We start from the raw sequence: 19,690 nt of genomic DNA on the forward strand, positions 1-19,690 counted from the left end.
GTGATGAAATTCTCAACCTGCAAAGGTAGTCTTTGGCACACAGGGCTAGGAGTTGGTGTTCCATCAAACCCTATCGATGTGATTACTTGGCCTGACAAGGGTGGCCAGGGACCAGTTTTTGAGCTATCTCACTGCGTGTCGCCCCTGTATCCACAAAAAATGTCTGATCCTGCCCAAGTATGGTGGCTGTTATATAGGGTCCTGACTGGTCTACAGGTATCTCAACTGGTCCTGACCTAGGCAAAGTGGGTTCCCACAGTTTCCTCTAATTCCCAATCCTCCATAGAATATTGATTATTTTGTTGATCAAAATAATTTTCTGACCTATTTTTCTCTGGAGCTTGAGCTTGTTGTAGCTGCTGTAGGGAAACTGAAGTCCCCCGGCTACCATTCACTTGTCCCCTTCCTCTCCCTCTAGCAGCTAAAACAGGACATTCGGAACGCCAATGTCCTTTCTCCTTACAATAAGCACATTGATCCGGCCCTAGTGGAGTTTGTCTACGCGGTGGCCCTACTGGAGGTGCTTGTCTGAAATTCTGACCACCGGTTTGACCACGACCTCGATCTTGGTCTCCATAGGGCTGGACCATCATTACCTTAGTTTTCAATTCTTTTGGTTTTCCTTTTTGTTCTTGCTCAGTGGTCATCTGAGTCTGATAATACTGAGCCATATCTAATATGGCTTTCGGGGTTACCGAAGCCCATGTACTCTCAAAATTCTTTAAGTTAACCGATATCTCGGGAAGTAAATTTCGCACTAATCGTTCTACAAATAAATGTGCACCCGTAGGTGTAGAAGTATCTTGCCCACTAAAATCGTGGAACACTATCTCAAAGCGAGTAACGAAATCAGGGACGGCCTCTCCCTGTTTTTGTTTACAAGCAGTGAGAAGTGCCCAATCTATTTTCCTGCCCGGAACCATTGTTTTCATATAAGTAAGTATGTTACCAGGAAGATCCAGTATGAGCTGACTAGGTTTCTGACCAGGTTTCCTATCCCTGTCGGCTGCTATGATGCCAGCCCAATCTCCTCCTAAATCAACAGCATGATCCTGCTTCCGAGTAAGTCGCCACATATCCGGTAGTAGGATCACACCAAAAACATATCAATATCTGCTAAGGTCATGACACAGGAATCAATGGCTGCCTGTACATCATCATAAAATCCTCTAGGATTTTCCGTATGTCTGGTAAGGAGGCTTTTAAAGTGAGTACATCCGTCCTTTTCCAGGGCGTATGCATCCAATTGTACAAAAAATGGTCTCTAGCATCAGGACTATTAGGGTCATCATTATCTGCATTCCCTCTTCCAGGAATGAACTGTGGCGCGGCTTCCATCATGGGTGTTATTCGAGGAGAGGAAGAAAGTTCATTATGATATCCAATTATCGTTGCTATGGCAGTGTTAAACTCTACTTACAGGGAAAGCTCCTATCTGACACTGTTGATTAATAGCTCTAACTTCATCGGTACCATTGTGTCCTGTAGTCATCTCCCATTGAACTATAAGTTGATGAGAAAGCTTATTTACCAGATAAAGAAGCTCGGCCTCTGAAAAATCCTGTATCTGATGTATCATTTTTTTAACCTCCATTTGTAAATTACCTAACCATTGTAATACTATCAATCTTATTGCATCCTGACGCAACAGAGGTACAGTAGAATGAAGAATTCGAGGGGTCGAGACAGATACACAAAGTACGGGATCATCAGTCATTTCAGGCGCAGGGGCCAGGGATGGGGGCGCAGTGGCCTGGGATGGAGGGAGTAAGGGATGTACCGGTACTGGTTGAAAAAAAGGGAGCTGGACAACCGCAGGCAAAGGAGGTGGAACCGGAGGTGCAGGGGGAACGACATTTGGTGGTCCAGGGGGAAGAGGTGTTAAAGGTACATATGGGGGTCGTTCAATCAATAATCCATCAATATCTGAATCCACATCTTCTTGGTGGATTTGTGCTGTTACTGTCGGTCTGACTATATATTCCTTAGATATTAGCAATCTATGCTCTCGATCTAAACATGCCTTCTTCTCCTGAACTTCCTTATCCTTCAATTCCTTATATTTCTGATACTCTGTCTTCCTTTCTTGTTTCCTTTGTACTTTCTCCGCCTTGAGCTGCCGCTCCTTTACTTCTTTCCGTCACATATGCAAACTGTCAAACATAGCTGGTCTAACTTTTTTTTTAAAACAATCGTTTCTCTAAATACTCGAGTTTGTGAGGGTCCATTGTTCCCTCTAATGGCCATTGCAACTGGGGTTACCCTTTTGTATATTTGTTCCACAATGCCTTATACATAATGGGACAAATACCATATTTGATGTACATCTCAAAATTTGGCGTACCTTCTGGTGGCGCCGGCTGACTTGCTTCCAAAATGCTCTGCTTATCGCAGCAGCAGTAACAACACTTCCAAAGTGTGTTAAATACTTAAAATGTTTTTTTTTTTTATTAGAAAACCATCACTGGGATACACAGCTATACGCCTACACCCTGGGGCCGGCAGCTCAGTCTTATTCTGCGTACTACACAGCTTTATAGCCCACATCCCGGAGGCTGAGCAGCGTCATCATAAGTAATTATAACTGTCAACCTCCTGCACTACGTGTATGCTGCGCAACTGCGTTTAAACAATCTACTTCTTATCCTACAACAAACAACGAGATGTCAGCACCACACTACACTATCAGGAACCCCGCCTATGGAAGAATTATCGTCTTATCACGAGGCTTAGAGCTTGAGACATCCCTCCCGCTACTGAGCAGTGCCATTTTTCAACCAACTTAACATCCCAGGAGACATCTAACTATCCATCCCAACCGTCAGTACCTTCTATCCAGCCAGTCACCTTTCCCTACCCCCTAGGCCACCCACTTCCCAGGGCAGAGCCGATCCTTCCCCACTACTGGGCCGGAGAGTCAGGAGCCACTTCAGGTACTATCGGTGCTGACGCTGTCGAGTCCTTACCTTTATTATTCACATATGTAGTGTATAACCCCCATAAGTTCTTTGGTCTATTTCTAGGGGGGAGCAACTCGTTAAAGTTCTCCAATTGTGTATAACAGTAAAATACATCATGCGACCACTGTGACACTGTGGGCAGGGGGCCCCTCATCCAGCACATTGCTACTCTGCGTTTAGCCATTAATAAGCCCAGTCCACTAGGCGGCGGATAGCTTTCGGTAATGGTTTGGAATGTCCCAGCAATGTCAAGGCTGGGTCAGGAGGAATTTCCAGTTCTACTATATTACTTAATTCAAGGAATATCTTTCCTCAGTACCGGGCTACGCCCGGACAGTGCCACGCTAGATGCATGAAATCCGCACACGGGTGATGACATCTATCACATAATGCCTCTTCTCTAAGCCCATATCTGTGTAGCCTCTCTGGCGTGTAATACACTCTATTGATGTATTTGAAGTGTATTAGTCTGTGTTTACCATGTGAGGATATCCGTTTTGTGTTATTGCAACAATAATACCACATGGCATAATCTATCAGCATGTCCAGGTCGCGTTGCCAGGCAAGCCTGGCCTTCATGTACTGGTTGGCCCTGTGGGACATAGCCATCCGATATATATTGGAGACGATTTTCCGGGGGGACTTGGTTTTGATTATATATGTCAATTCCTTTATTTATGGGGGTTCGATCATATCCTTCCCCAGTTGTTGGTGTAGTGCCCTATGCAGTCTGTGGAACTGGAATCTCTGCAATACCGTGAGGGATTCTGCCGTAACCGCGACCTCCTCCCACTTCTTAACTACCCCTCCCGAGAACAAATCTCCTGCTTTGTTCAGGGCGAGCGCTTGCAATGCTTGCAGCACCCCACCATCTCTACAAGGAGCCAGCCAGACCAACCAATCAATTGGCATTTCTGGAGAGTATAACAGTGCCCCCGCTTGCTGCTGTAGTAAGCAGTGCCAGGCATGCCGTGGTGAGTTGAGGGAATCTAATACTCCTGTCCTGCGATCGATCGGCTCAATGATAACTGCTGGAAGTGGGACGGGATCGACAAATAACTTTTCAAGCTTAAGGAACGGTATCTCTTCTTCGCCGTGTATCCAACAGTGCGCCTGCGCTCCCTGTGCCGCTCTATAGTACAACTCAAGGTCCGGAGCACCCAGGCCCCCTAATTTATATGGCAGTGTAAGCACTCTCCACTGTACTCGGGCCTGCTTACCAGCCCAAGCCAATTTTATTAATAACGTTGTCAATCTAGCAAAAAAGGTGCGAGGTAGCACTATCGGAATATTTACAAATAGGAATAGGAATCTAGGCAACACCACCATTTTCATAATGGAGATTCTACCCAGTAGAGACAGCGGTAGTCTAATCCATGTTTCAATGTCTTCCTCTAGTTTGGTGACAGCTGTACCATAGTTTTCACGAAACACTATTTCCGAGTCAGTATGCAACTTGATGCCAAGGTATCTGACCGAGTCATCAGTCCATTGCAGGGGGTATTCCATCTCAAAGTTCTTGGTGGCCGGCGTGAGTGGGAAGGCTATGGATTTCGACCAGTTGACACGCAGTCCAGACAATGCCCCAAAGCGCACCACTTCGCTGAGGACCGGCGAAAGGTTGTTTTCTGGGTCTCTAACATAGAGTAGAGTGTCGTCCGCATACGTTGAGATCATGAAACTATAAGCAGGGAATTGCACACCTCTGTGATTATGATATTCTCGAAGGGCACACGCCAAGGGTTCAGCAATAAGGGCGTATAGTGTCGGTGACAAGGGGCATCCCTGTCGGGTTCCCCTGGAAATAGCTATGGCGTCCATAACTAGATTCCCCAGCCGTATATGAGCTGATAGGGCATTGTACAGCACTCCAATCAATTGCAAAAAGACAGGGCCAAGCCCCATTCTCGTAAGCACGTGTCTCATATAGGACCACTCTACCGAGTCAAACGCCTTTTCCATATTTAAAAACACCCCATAGCTTTCGTGTCCCGTTTAACGTGTTGCATAGCTCCAAATACTGTTCGTAAGTTTTAAGTGAGGTTCCTATCCGGTATGAACCCCGCCTGTTCTGTGGCCACCAATTCCGGAGCCAGCAGAGTCAGGCGGTTGGCCAAGACTTTGGCGTAAAGCTTGGCATCCACATTTAAAAGGGAGAGCGGCCGGTACGAGCTGCATTCCTCAAGAGGTTTACAGGGTTTGGGAATTGCGACTAACATTGCTTCCCTCGTGGACTGTGGCATCACGCCCGTCACACACATATCAAATCACGTGGAAATGTGCGGGAGCAGTATATCAATAAAGGACTTATAAAAGTTGACCATGAGACCGTCCGTACCCAGAGCACTAGCTGACCGCATCCCCATCAATGCCTCCATTATTTCACCTTTTTCGATGGGTAACATTAGGAACTCCCTGCGCGCGTTGGATAAAAATTGAAGCTTAATGTGTTCTAAGTAGTCAGTAATCTCAGACGAGCGGGTAGTATACAGGTCCGAGTAGTATTGTTTAAATCTATTTGCAATGTCCTCTTCCTCTGTAAGTAAGTCGCCCCCTTCTGAGCGGATTGCAGAGATCCGTGCTTTACTACGTTTAGCTTTTAACATGCGAACCAGGACTGATCCTGGCCGTTCTCCCTCACCATAGATATGCGCTGTGGCGTACTTACCCATATGCTTCACCTCCCTATCTGCTGTTTCCTGATAGTCCCGTAATAAGTCCTTCAGGTCGCTGTCAACTTCCTCGCCAGCTCCTGCCAACTGACGGGCCTCAAGTACCCCTATGTCTCGCTCCAGAGTCGACAGCCTCTGCCTAATGGATCGGAGTACCCCCGAGTGTTTTGCCATGGCCACCCCCGTATATAACCTTAAATGCTTCCCACACCGTCTGGAAGCTATCCACTGAGCCGATATTTGTGGCAAAATAAGTTTCTATGGCGTCAGCCATCTCCTCCTTGAAGACCGGGTTTAGTAGGGAGTACAGGGGGAATCGCCATGTAAATGGTTATATCGTCTTCTTAGGAGCAGACATGACCAGTAAGATTGGCGAATGATCCGACAGGGTGCACGGGAAGACCTGACATGATCGAATCCCGGGCATAAGGGCCTTAGACGCCAGCCAATCTATGCGTGTATGTAAGTCATAGTGTGCTGAGTAGTGCGTGTATCCGCCATCCTGCGAGTGTAATTCCCTCCACACATCTGCTAGGCCCCTACTGGTCATAATGCTTTGCAAAGCCCTGGCGGCCGCTGCCGGTCTTCTTGCTGGGCCCCCCGATCTGTCTAGTTCGGGGTCCCGAATCAAATTGAAATCCCCACCCCAGAGCATGTGTGACGCCCCGACCCCCCCTGACGCACCAGCCAAGGCGGTAAAAAACTCTGGGCAGTCATAGTTAGATCCATATACATTCACTACTAAAAGATCCAATCCTCTACCCTGCAGCTTGGAAATTACAAACCGACCCTCCGACTCTGCTGTCAATTGCCGTAACAGGTAATCTGTCCTGGGGTTAATCCAGGTTAGTACCCCCTAGCATTTGTGGTGTAGCCAGTGGCATTAACACAATCCAAGAGCCCCCTGTGTCGCAGCAGTGGGCTGTGTACTGGTAGGTGGGTTTCTTGCAGACTATACTGTGTCTATTAAGGTAGCTCAGCACTTTGCGTAATTTGCGATGTTCAGACCTCGCATGTTCCACGTTAACGCTCTGAGAGCGTCTGTGTCCCTCGAGGTCGTAGCTCCATTAGCCATAGTCATCCAATTGCTCTAGTAACTTAGCCTGTCCCGATAAGTGTAGTGTGCTTGCAGAAGTTGCAGTGTTTAACCATTCAAAAGACATTTCCACCCAAACAAAAAACAACTGTACCCCTATCCCAACCCCTGCCCACCCCCCCCTACCCACAGCAGACCACCTGCAACTCGGTCGCGCTTCTTCCCCCAGAAACCCCCCTCTTGCCACCCACCTCCCCTTCTCAACTTAGTTAACATAGGTAGTGTTCCGCACTCGGAGGCAGAGGTCGCTCTGTGTATTGTTCACTGTACAATAAAGGCCGTTTCTCCGCCCGGCCTCCGCACACCGACTGATGCAGCCGCATTCCCCACTGTCAAGTCCTACACATCCCTTTCTGGTGTCTGGTCCTTGGGCCGCCACCCCCCCCGTCCCAGCACTGGTGCCCTGTAACCCATAGCGCACTGCACCATGAGCGCCTCACAGCGGAATCCCAGTCCCAAAGCATTCAACATCACAGTAGTGTTCTTCTACCACTAACCTCTACTTACCAGCCATTGTTACTGTAAGGGTCACATGCCCGCTCCCCCATCACCCCCGCACACATTGATCAAACACCGATCTCTGTATCCCGCCCCCTTCACAGTACTTATCCGCTAGCTTCGAGAAAGGAAAACTCAGTCCTGCTCTTCCAGTGAACTGCCCGTTGTCTCCTCCGGGATGTGTCGTTCCGGACTCCGTCGGTGCACTTTGGCCCAGTCTTTCAGCACCTTCTGCAGGGCCGTCGGGTCTGTGAAAATATGTGAATGTCCCTGTCTGTTCACCCTCAGCTTGGCTGGGTACAACATGACGTAGTCCAGACCCAGTTCCCGCATCTACTTTTTCATGGGAGCAAATTGCCTTCGCGCCTCCTGCACTCGTGCTGTGAAGTCCGGAAACAGTGAGATGTTTGACCCTACGTGTTGCAACACTCCTTTTTCCCTCGCTGTTCGCAATGCTGCGTCTCTGTCTCGGTAATTCAGCAGCTTCGCTATGATTGGGCGCGGATGAGCACCCGGCGCTGGACGAGGCCCCAATGCGCGGTGAGCCCTCTCCACCACGAACATATTGAAGAAGACCTCGGCCCCTAGTAAGCTCACCAATAACTTCTCCACAAAGTGCTCCATGTTGCCCGTCTGCGTTGTTTCCGGTAGTCCCGTGATGCGAAGATTACAGCGTCGGGAACGGGCCTCCAAATCCTCCGCTTTATCTTGCAAGGCCCGGAGCACCCTTCCCATCTGTTTGTGGTCTGTGTCTAGGGTAGTTTGTGCCTCTTCCACCTCCGTTAAGCGCCTTTCAGACATGTCCAATCTTTCGGCATGTTTGTCCAGCCGTTCTCCCATCCTGTCCATACGATACGAGAGGGCATCAATTTTGGAGCCTAAAGAGGTAATGCCACTCTGTAGGCCCTTCTCCATCGACCGCAGCATGCTTCGAATATCCGGTTCGCCCTCCGTGAGGTCTGCCGATCTGGCACCTTCCCCTGGCGTCTTGTCTTGCGACCTGGAACGCTTTTGTTCGAAGGTGAGCTTTGATTGCGTCTTATCCGTTTTCCCCATATCTATCACCTGGTCCGAACTCCTCACCAGAGCTATCCGCTGCAGCGCCACTGGGGGGGAGGGGGGGGCATCAGCAAGGTCTTCCACCACCTATTGTAGCTTTGATGATTGCCAACGTCACCGCTCTATCCTCGCTGGCGAAGGCGGTCTTCTGTAGCACTATATCCTGCTCCCACTTGTGGGGGGGGTCAAATACCCCAATGTCCGCTCCGCCGCCCGACCTGCTATCAGCAGTCACCTCTAGCCGCGGCCGCAGTCGCTACTCACTCCAATGTGGCAGGTTCTATCTTTGTGCCCCTTCTAGGTATCGCCCCTGCGGTCCGACTCGCTGCGCCTCCAGGAGAACTGGTCCGGGTCCATGCGCTGCGACTCTGCTTTCCAGTGACCGCACCCCCGCGCCTCGATTATTGTTCTGTCTACTCAGTTCATAGGTCACAGCCACACACTCTGCTCCACTTGCAGTGGCACGTGGCATTAAACCTCCCTGCCAGCCTTCCTGTGTTCCTGACTCCAAATGGGCGCTGCTGGGGCATATGATGAAGCCTGTATACCAAGCACGGGGCACCCAGTCCCAACCAGTATTGAAGGCCCACCTGGTTTTCCAATGTCTCACGGCGCCCAGGGCACCACAGCGCCGTCCCGCTACGCTCGCAGCTTCTCTGCCGGGCGCCTCCTCCCGGTCCCGGATGCGGTCCCTCGGAGCGGCCCAATCTTCAGCTGCGGTGAGAGTGCTGCCACTCTCACCAGTCCCCGCTGCGAAGCCAGAGGGCCCCCGGTCCGCCGAAGTCCGCTCCAGTCGCGAGAACCCCCAGCCCGTGGGGTTTGGGCGGCTGGCCCTGGTCGCGGCCGCACGCACACCGACGTCGCCGCACGCACACCGACGTCGCCGCACTCCCTCCACCAGGGCAGCCCGGGGATCCGCGGCCCTCTCGAGTCCTGGGCAGTCCAGCGGTAACTCGGCGAGAGCTGGGGCACGAGGCCGCGGGAGCAGTCCGAGCCGGGGAGAGCGCACCCCGTGAACCACACATCAACCGTAAAGTAATTTCCCAGCGGGGAATTTGCAGGATAAATGCCGGATTATATGACGGTGTATCGGAGCCCGAGACTCGGGCAACCATCGCGGTCCCGAGCAATCTCCACCTCCCAAGTGTGCTAAATATAGACATGTTATATAAGATATAAAAAACTTCTAAACAGAGAGAAATGAAAAAAAATTCTCATTACCTGTAAGAAAAAATGTTAATCAATACCAAATAGCAAGTTCCAAAGCAGATTCAAAACAAATTCCAAACAGATTCCAAACAATATTCCAAACAAATTCCAGACAAATTCCCAATAACCAAAAGAACCGGTTCAATACAAATCTACCTTATTCGTAGCCTTCAACTCCCACCTGTCGATCCTCCTTGATCCCAAAAAGAATACCATCCGAGGGCCCCAGTCAAGGTTAGCAGCCACCAGGAAGATCAGAGTCGGAGAGCTGAAAAATCACCTTGGACACAAGAACTAGTCTCTTCAGTTGGTTTGCTCCTCAGTGAAGTTCATCTTACTGACACGAACTCCTTCCCCGGTACGACTGCAAGCCCTTGATGGGGCCCTACATTGGGCGCCAATTTGTGGAAGCGGATTATTGATAACCTACTGGTGCAGGGTCTCCCTTCATCCACGGGTTCTTATCAAGTAAGGAGGAATAGACACTGGAGTGAAGTACAAACCAATGATCATTTATTAGCATTCATGAATGGGGCCTCGTCCGACAAGCACCATAGAGATACTCAAGGAGGAAGCACACTGAACGATGGTTACATGGGTTTTTATAGCAAAAGATCACAAACAAGGGACACCCAGAGGTAAATAGAGTTTTGGGAAAAACACACAAATGAGGTAACGGTAAGAATCGACAGCCTTGGTGCCTTGTGCAATCACTGCGTCCTAAGGCTGCACAACAAGATATGCTATCTGAGGAAACTTTACTTGAGGCTTTACCATTGTCTGAAAAAACCCTGAGCAGACGCCAGCTGTTCTTTTGCGCTGACTCTGCATGTATACACAGCCTTCAATGCCCCAATCTAGATTCTTTACTCATGTTTATACAGATGCGTTGTCAAGGACAGAGCCAGGCTCGAAGTAGGGCAGGGGTGAAAAATGGATGAGGCATAGCTTAATCAAAAAACGAGAGAATCAGATTTTACATTTTAACAAGAGCAACGGGTGGGGGTTAAACCACCCGTATCTCCTGGGATGGTTTATTATTGTTTTCAATAAAATCATTCCATCCTCCAGATGCAGAATATTCTCACATCCTCGTACCCCAACCCCCGATCAGGCCATACTGACTATTAAAGTCCTCGTCATGGCTATTGGCCTGAATATTTAGAGTAGTGCTTCCCAAACCTTTTAGAACCACAACCCATTTTTCAGAACGACGGACTTTTGCGACACACCTAGCTTTATTGGACACAAGATTGCCGGATGTTTTTTTTTTTATGTAACTAAAGCATTGTGTGGTAGCGCACCACTTTAATTTATAGACATCACATATTCATTTGAAATGGCCACTAAATTTGCACAAACGAACAGTTTTACAGATAAAACTATGTTGTACACAGGGGATACCTGAGTAAAATATGTTAAAGTTTTGGCAAAGTGGCGAGAGAGACTGTCAGTAAGAAATTATTTTAAGGTCATTATATATTTATATATATCAGGAGGTTTAAACATAGTTTACTCTGCAGAGTTTCCAAAGAATTTTCTCGAATTATCCTGAGCCTATTTTTGAGAGTGTTAAACCCCATATTCTTTTATACCTACAACGCCATAGTAATATAAAATGTGAAGGTAGACGAAGAAGAATATACTTATCATATGCTGGACTGCAAGTTCTTTACAATAAACATTTGGAGTACCACAAAGAAAAATTATGCAAAAAGTTATGTGGTGGGTTTTTCGTTTCCTCCGTGCTGACATCACACTGAAATTGACAGTTATTGAAATGCATTTTTAAGTTTATATTTTTCAAAGTGCATTTTAAGTATAGATAACTGCTGTACTTGCAGGGTAGAAATGTACTGTCGTGAGTTGACGGCCAACTTTGAAGATGTTTGGATAGTTTCTGGACCACTAACACTACCTCAAACTGGAGACGATGGAAAGAGAAACGTTATTTACCGGGTGAGGAGGTTAATTTTAATTTTGTATATTCCGCTGTTGTACTTGCTGAGGTGCACATTTAGATACAGTTTGTTGATACAAAACGTCATTGAAACCTCTGTCTCTAAGCACAAAGGAAAGATTTCATTTTTGGCATGCGATACATGAATGGAGATATAATTTTTTAAGGTTATAAACATATTGCTAAGAAAAAATGAAATGCTGGTTTAGAAAATATTTAAAAAATGTATTTTGTACTTTAAATATTTCTTATTTATCTTCAGTGGTCTCAGTGCTGATGCAAATAATACCGTGCTTTGGGTCTTTGTTTACAAGCCTGCCAGTTTTATCTTTCTAGCATTTTATGATGTCCAGGAGAGAACATTAGTTTGCTGCTTCCAGCAAGTTTTCTTCATTGATTATATTTGAACTGAAAGTAGCCAGTATCATATAGGATGGAAACGTACATCGTCATAGTGATGATAATCTATGGGCTCAAGTACCCGTAGTTGAATGCTACACTGATATTACAAGTCACCCAACAGTTCAGAGCTTTATAAAGGAACAAGGCCGCGTCCGAGTGCCTCAACTAGGTCTAAGAAAAGCGAGATGACTCGCTTAGATTAGAATTTAAAAGGCTAGGAGCTGCTAAAGACATCAGCACTCACAGTGCTTATATTGATTCTGTTTTCCTGGTAAAATGATTAACTATTTTTTGGTATCTTTCAATACATGCACGCCAACAAGGGTGATTAACAACCAAACTTAATTTTTATATTTTATTTATATTTATATGTACAAAGTTAAATAAAAAAAATGTTTATATATCAGAATGAAATCAAACCAGAAGCAAAACCATGACACTTTACTAAATCGTACTGTGTACACACATATATATACTGGAGAACAAAAAAGGTTACAGGGACATTGTAGTTAGGCTCACATTTCACTCGTACAAAACCAGAGAAATTCAGCAGTTCTAGTTAGCTGAGCTAACTATAACTTATGCCCCCGCAATGCACTGCTTATGACCTCACATATTGCATCAATCATGACATGGTCAGTGACATCACTCATGACATCTGAATTGTTGCCACTGATTACATCATCCTGCGATTGAGTGTTTTCAAAACGTTACTGAGTGTTAAACATGTATACTGAGGTAAGTGGCTGTGGAAGTACCGGTATGGGTGAGTGAGTGTTAAGTGGTGTATAGAAGAGTGAGTGGGTATGTGAGAGAATGTATACATATGTGAGTGGGTGTGTCAATTTTTGTATGGATGTATCAGTGGCTGTAAATGGTGAATGAGAGGGTGCATGAGTAGCTGATCGGGTGACTGAGCAGGCACACTAGTGTTTGTATGGGTCAGTAACTGGGTACATGAATGACTATGGGTGTGCAAGTGGCTCTATGGGTGTGCAAGTGGCTCTATGGGTGTGCAAGTGGCTCTATGGGTGTGCAAGTGGCTCTATGGGTGTGCAAGTGGCTCTATGGGTGTGCAAGTGGCTCTATGGGTGAGCGAGTGGCTCTATGGGTGAGTGAGTGGCTCTATGGGTGAGTGAGCGGCTGTATGGGTGAGTGAGCGGCTGTATGGGTGTGTGAGCAACTGTACGGGTGAGTGAGCGACTGTACAGGTGAGTGAGTGTGAAAGAGGTTGTATAAGAGTATGTGCTGGTCTCTGTATAGTAGAGTTCATGTGTTAGTATATCTATGAGTAAGTGAGTGAATGTGTGAGTAACTGTATGGGTGGATGTGCGAGTGATACTATGGGTGAGTGAGTAGGTGTGTGAGTATCTATAAAGTTGACTGGTTCAGTATGAGAATGGCTGTATGAGTGGATGTGTGAGTGGCTGTATTGGTTAGCGAGTAGGTGAATAAGTGGCTGTATATATGATTTGCCGTATATATGAGTTGCTGGTTGTGTTAGTGGCTGTATGGGTAAGTTGATGTGTTAGTGGCTCTTTGGATCAGTGAGTAGGTGTCACTGTTTGTATGGGTCTGCAAATGAGAATGTCAGTGGTTGTGTGGGAGTGGGTGTATGAGATATATGGGGGTGTAACTGTTTGTGTACTGGTTTTGTGGATGAAGTCATCAGTGTCATTTGAGATGTCATCAGTGATGTCACTGACCACGTCATGAGTGATGTAATATGTGACGCCATAAGCAGTGCATTGCGGGGTCATAAGTTCTAGTTGGCACAGCTTACTATAACTGCTGAATTTATCTGGTATTGTACAAGTGAAATGGGAGCCTGACTGTACTTTGGGTTTTTTCAGTGAATTTCTAAGGTTTTTCAAATTCTGTTTCATAACTACAACGTCCCTGTAACCTTTGTTTTTTTTCAGTGAATGTTTAGGCTTTTTTTTTTTTTATTCTATTTCCTTACTAGTGAAGAAGGGGGACGGAGCCTCCCAAGAGCTCTCAGCAATCCGGCTGGGTGGACTTACTGTAGGTAACAGGAGGGGTTCTTGCCCCCAAGAACCCTCCGCATCCAAGGAGACATCATCCCCCAAACAGTAGTGTGCCAGGAGGTATTAGCGTGGGTTATAAATCCAAATTTAATTTAATTTAATTTCAGGTGTGTTTGCAGAGGGGTTGAGAAAGGAGCCGGGGACACCGACAAGCTCTGAAGGTGAAGGTAACAAGAGGGGTTGTTGGGCACCAAGGACCCTCACCAGCCAAGGGGAGTTCATGCCCAAGCAACTATTGTGTCAAGAGGCCCCTTTGCAGAGTGGCTAAGAAAGGTGACCGAGCCTCCGACAACTTCGCCGTTTAAAAAAAGATGTTTTTGTCTACTATGTTTATAATGGGGGTGGGGGGTGCGTGCCCCACTCCCTGGGCCGTTTAGGCCCTGGGGCCCGCCCTTTTAAACATTATTTTCTTTGTTAGGGGAGGTGGGGTGCGCGGCCTCCGTCCCAAGCTCAATTCGGCCCCATCCCTCGTGGCTGGGCCATTCCATCATTGGGAGGGGGCTGCATGCCCCCCCCACCCCCCGGGGAAATTTTGGCCACAGGGACTCCAAGACCAGGCCTCTCTATTTTGGGTACCCATAGGGACCTATGTTTGGAACCCCGGTGGGAGTCTGAAGACCCCAGAGGTTCCTGCCGTCTCCCCACACTGCGGGACCTGGCATTGTTGTGACAGACGGGGGCTGTTTAAATGCAACATCCAGACCCCCACTGTTTTTTTAGCTTGAGAGGCCATTTGAAGATTGTTGTCGAACATAACCCCCAGATTCCGCACTGTTGCCACAGGGAGAATGGGTTCCGCCTCTGCGGTCAGTCTGAGATCATAAGGCATGTCACGTACTCCAGCAGAGGAACAGTAGATCACCTCTGTCTTTCCTCCATTGAACTGCAGTGAGTTGGCCCTAAGCCAGTCCGAAGTCTGGCGCATACATATCTGGAAGTCATCCATAGTCAAAGCACCCTTCCCCTCCAATGAGAACACCAATTGGGTGTCGTCTGCATAGTTGACCACGTCGACCCCATGCGACTTGATTATAGAGATCAATGGCTGCAGGTAAATATTAAAGAGGATGGGGCTAATGGCCGACCCCTGAGGGACCCCATGCTCTACCAGGGTCTTGCTGGAGGTGAAGGGGGACAAGGTGACCACCTGTTGTCTCCCAGTGAGGTAGGATTGCATCCACCTCATGGCACGTCCCTTAACTCCCAGAAGTTCCAATCTGTTCAACAGGATTCGGTGGTTAACCGTGTCGAATGCGGCGGACATATCTAAGAGGACCAGTACAGATGAGAGGCCTCTGTCCGCCCGCATCCGTAGATTGTCTAGCACGGTGACCAAAGCCGTCTCCGTTCCATGACCTGGCCGGAAGCCAAACTGACTCCTATCCAGAAGATGGAACTCTTCAAGATACCCTGAGAGAGACCTACTCACTACCTTTTCAAGGATTTTTATAGGGAAAGGCAACAAGGAGATAGGTCGAAAACTAGAGGGATCTTCTGGGTCCAGAGATGGCTTCTTTTATAGGGGAGTGACCACTGCCAGCTCCCATGCTTCAGGCACCACCCCATCCTCCAAGGATTGGTAGCATATCTGCCGCATCTGAGGAAGCAGTGCCTGTGCATGTTCTTTCCAGATCTTATTAGGTAAGGGGTCTAGCGGAGATCCTGACCTCACATTCTGTGCACAGCAGTTAAACAGCTCATCTGTGAGCGGTGTAAAATGCTCCAGAGAGGTTGCCAACCCTGGTTCTTCCATCGGCCTCTGACTATGAGTATTTTGGGGAGAGACGACACTCAGCGAGAGACCCCCAACAATTTTTGAAATTTTCTCCTCAAAATGGGAGGCAATTTTATCACATAGTGCCTGTGAGGCCACCACTTTATTTCCCAGACTAGCGGGGGTGGAGAGGTCTCTAACGATCTTAAAGAGAGCTCTGGCGCTATTCGATGAAGACAAGATGGTGTTGGCAAAGAAGTCCGCCTTGGCTTTAACGATCAGCTCCTTGTACCGAGCTAGCACCCCTTTGAAAGCCTCTTTGTCATGCTCGGCATAGTGCCTGCGCCACTGGACTCTAGGGAACTCAATCTAAACTGATGACATACTTCAGCATGGGGACTCAATATCTTACTATTGATCCCTCATAGAACTTCTGATATTTGGATGCCTTAACGAGGCTAGCTTGGATGTCTCCACACATGAATGTGAATTAACCATCCACCTTAAAGGGGCTGTGTATATTGTTTGCAGTGTGTTGTATTGTAGTTTGTATTAGTAGATGAATACGCCTTTGTACATAAATTTGACAAAAACATCATATATTGCAGAAGCTGAATGTATTTTGAGTTGGTACTCACCATACATTCTCAATAATCCTTGGACAGCGCGACTCGTGGTACCACTAAGAATAAAATGCTGACCAGGGTACTTCTCCCAGTTGCTTAGAGCCCATAGCAGGCTGGGCCGCGGGACATCAGGAGTGAACAGCCTCAGCCACCATGGTTGGGCCCAGTAATTTCTGCTTGCCCTGTGGCCCTCCAAAAGGGGCTTTGACGGAAATGTTTAATGAATCATAAGCATCATTAACTCACCAGTAAATCTGTAGAAAAAACTATTCATGATACAGGTTCTGAATATTAACCACTATGACCATGGCAGCACATAGTCATCAAGTGAGACCCTTGGTTCTTAGACTACAACACATTCCATATCCACCTCTTCATAACAGTAATCTTGGGACTGCCTGATAAATCTGTGTTACTGGCTGACCTGAACTCTGCCCTAACAACCACTAACTACTTTCCAGAAATAATAAATGGAGAGGAAATGGTTTCCTGTTTCTAACACAATACAATAGGTCTCCCTTTAATGTTCTAACACATGTAAACACACAGGCATGAACAAATGCGGTTTATGTCGATTGACGCAGACCTATTTGCTCCTCCAGTGCTTCTTTTCTCCCCTCTTCATTCCTCTTTCTATACTAATTCCTCCTTCTTCCTCAATTGTTTATTTCTTTAAAATAGTCCTCTGTCGATATCCCACTTCTTAGATCTGTTTGCCCACCAGCATTTCTACTCCTTCTTATACTCAGTACCTCTTTCGCTTCCCAACTCTAATACTCTGCCTCTTTTTGTTCTCTCCTGTTTCTTCTTGCACCTTCCTTTCCCACCTCTTCTCATGTTTTTATTTGTGTTTTTACACATTTTTAAGCAAAAGGGATAGCTATCTGATTGCAACATAGTTTTGTGGGCTATACCAAGTATTACAGTAGTTCTGTTCTTCTGTTTTTGCCCTTTCCGTGAAGCATATCTGCTTTACTGTCCTTTTGATTTGCCTCCCCCTGCTCTCTTCTAGGGAAGACTTTTTTCTTGTTTTTTCGTAAAGCAGTCTGTCTCTTAGCTCTCTCCCTTGTGTGCTTCTCCCCCTGCCAAATACCTGCCCCTTGCTCCATGTTGCTCTTTTCTTCATGTGCTGCTCTCTTGCATACTTCTCTCTGTCCCCCGTGCTTCCTGCTGCTCTCTGCCTCGTGTGCTACTTTTCACCTCCTACCGCCTTTATTTTCTGTCCCTCCTCCTTCTCACCTTTGGTTTCCCCTACTTTCTCCTCTGTTGCTCCAAACTCCTTACATGCATTTACATTTTCTCTCTGTTGCGTTTTTTGGAGAGCCTGGCAGCTGTCATTTGTTGCCAGATGCGGTCTTCGATATAAGCAATTTTAAACTCCCTTAACTTCTTTATGTACTGATCTAGGTGGCATGTGTCATCTTAGATTGACTAATAAAAAAAGAAAATGACACCTTTGTATTTCTGTTGGTGCATGCATGTATGGTGACACGTGTGCACCTGCAGAATGACATGACTGGAAGCATTTTCTGCACCTTCGAGTCTGTGCAAACTTCAACTCGTGTTTCCAGGAGTTGCACAAATATATATTTGATCTACCTCTTTTCTTGTTTGCGGCTTAAGTTCAAGCCGGTAAAAAAGGAAAACCCCATAAATTGCTACTATGTGGGGAAAGAATGCAAAGAGGCGAGCCCCTTTGACCAGGTGCCATTTTTGGAATTCTATGGGTTCAGGCTTACCAGGTCCTATCCTAAACTTTAGTCATACTGCACCTGTGGACTGGCCTCGCCTCCGTGATACCAGACAGGACACAGAAGGTGGCTGCTTTCTTGCTGTCCTGGTAGAGCGCACATTCTCTGTGCTTCGGTGAGTACATGTGCCCACATTGCTTTATTTGTCAAATGTTTCCTCAATGTGCTTGGGAGGGAGGGCTCCCTGACGCCCACAGCGCTGAAAACTTGGTGAACTTTCTTCTATGAGCCGGGCTATGGATTGCATTGATGAACACTGAATTGGCATATTCTTGAGTGGAGCAGTCAGGACTTATCAACAAGTTTTCCGAAGACCAAAGCTGATAATTAATAACAATATAATAGAGGAGGTAGTTAAGTTAACATAAATAAAGTGGCCTTGTCAGTGCGAGAAAAACCAACACTTCAAAAATGACAAAGGAAACCGCAGACCCATTTTTTTTTTTACGGATTTATGATCTGAGCGCTTTGTGTGTGTTATGAAGTGATGAGCAACATAGATAAATGTGGGATGTTTTCAAAACCTGATCATGTTGGAACATTCAAAACGATCAAATGCGGGCGGTAGCAATGTGCCTCAAAGAACAAAACCAAGGGCATAACTCTTGCTCTCCAAGGGACTGTATATAACCGCATTGCATCCTAAACCAAATCTTTTGCAAAAGGTGAGCAAAACCGTTTCTTTCAGAATACCTGAGTCTGTTTTGTGCACCTGGAGAAACTGTCGCCCTGTAATTTCACGGTGTGGTATCACAAGCTGTGGAACGATCGCCCGCTGAGCGGCAAAGGTGTTTGATAGTGAGCTGTCAGCTCTGGGGTGTGGGTTACTGTAGGACAGCAGGCACATGGGCACCAGGGCTCAGAGGTCTGATGGAACCACTGCACCACATTTACTGCTGGTACTTCGTTCTGATTCAGCGTTTGGGCCAACCCTCTTACCATGCGTCCTCCAATGGACCTTTCTTTCTGACTCCGATGTGAGGGGAGATAACATTTCATCAATCAATTCCAATTAACAGTGTAACCCATTTGGCCACACAATAAGGACCAGGAATCAGTGACTAGAGTTACGAAGGTTTATTACAAATAAGCAATCAAGTTAAGGTACACAAATCTCAGCACCATGCTATAAAGATACAGAACAATAACTGGGAAACCCAACTTCCTAAAGAAGCTTAGACGTACCAGTATCAAACAAGCAAGAAGTTCAGTCACAGCAATACAAAAGATCTTTAGTACGATGAGTAAATCTAGAATCTTGTAAGTTAAAGTCCAAACTAAGAGGATGGTTCATTAGTCCAAGAAATCTCAACTTTCAGGGAACTGCACAAAAATTGGAAAATACGAGAAAGTATGGGAAGTGAGGGAAGTAAAGGAAGGTGATGGCATTTTGCGCCAAGTACGCACTCCTCCTCCTCCTTCCCCCTCCGGCACCGTGATTGTTCATCTCTGGAAAGATAACTATTCTGCAAAAGACACTGTGAAGTTACAGAATTTTTCTTACCACTTTCTCCTGGAAATCCAGTGTCCGCACTGTATTTTGCTCTGTTCACAAAATTTGGCATATGGGCAGGTGGCAACTGACTCTGTGGATTTACAACCTGCTGTGGTTGACTCATTATCACCTCATTCTGCGTCTGTGGATTTAAATTTTGATTCGGGCCATTATTATTCTGAATATTTTTACATTCGTTT

The 19,690-nt window shown here is 46.7% G+C and overlaps 1 protein-coding gene across 3 annotated transcripts in view; it reads left to right on the forward strand.

Annotated features, from left to right (window-relative positions):
• EXOG (exo/endonuclease G) overlaps positions 1-19,690 on the forward strand; it is a 319,256-nt gene that overhangs the window by 249,959 nt on the left and 49,607 nt on the right. For all 3 annotated transcript variants that reach the window (XM_085632028.1, XM_085632029.1, XM_085632030.1), the window contains one exon: positions 11,339-11,453. In XM_085632028.1, coding sequence (XP_085488154.1) covers positions 11,339-11,453 — 115 coding nt within the window. The remainder of the gene's footprint in view (positions 1-11,338; positions 11,454-19,690) is intronic.

This window comes from Triturus cristatus, chromosome 10 (genome assembly GCF_964204655.1).
Source record: "Triturus cristatus chromosome 10, aTriCri1.1, whole genome shotgun sequence".
In the NCBI taxonomy this organism is placed as follows: Eukaryota; Metazoa; Chordata; class Amphibia; order Caudata; family Salamandridae; genus Triturus; species Triturus cristatus.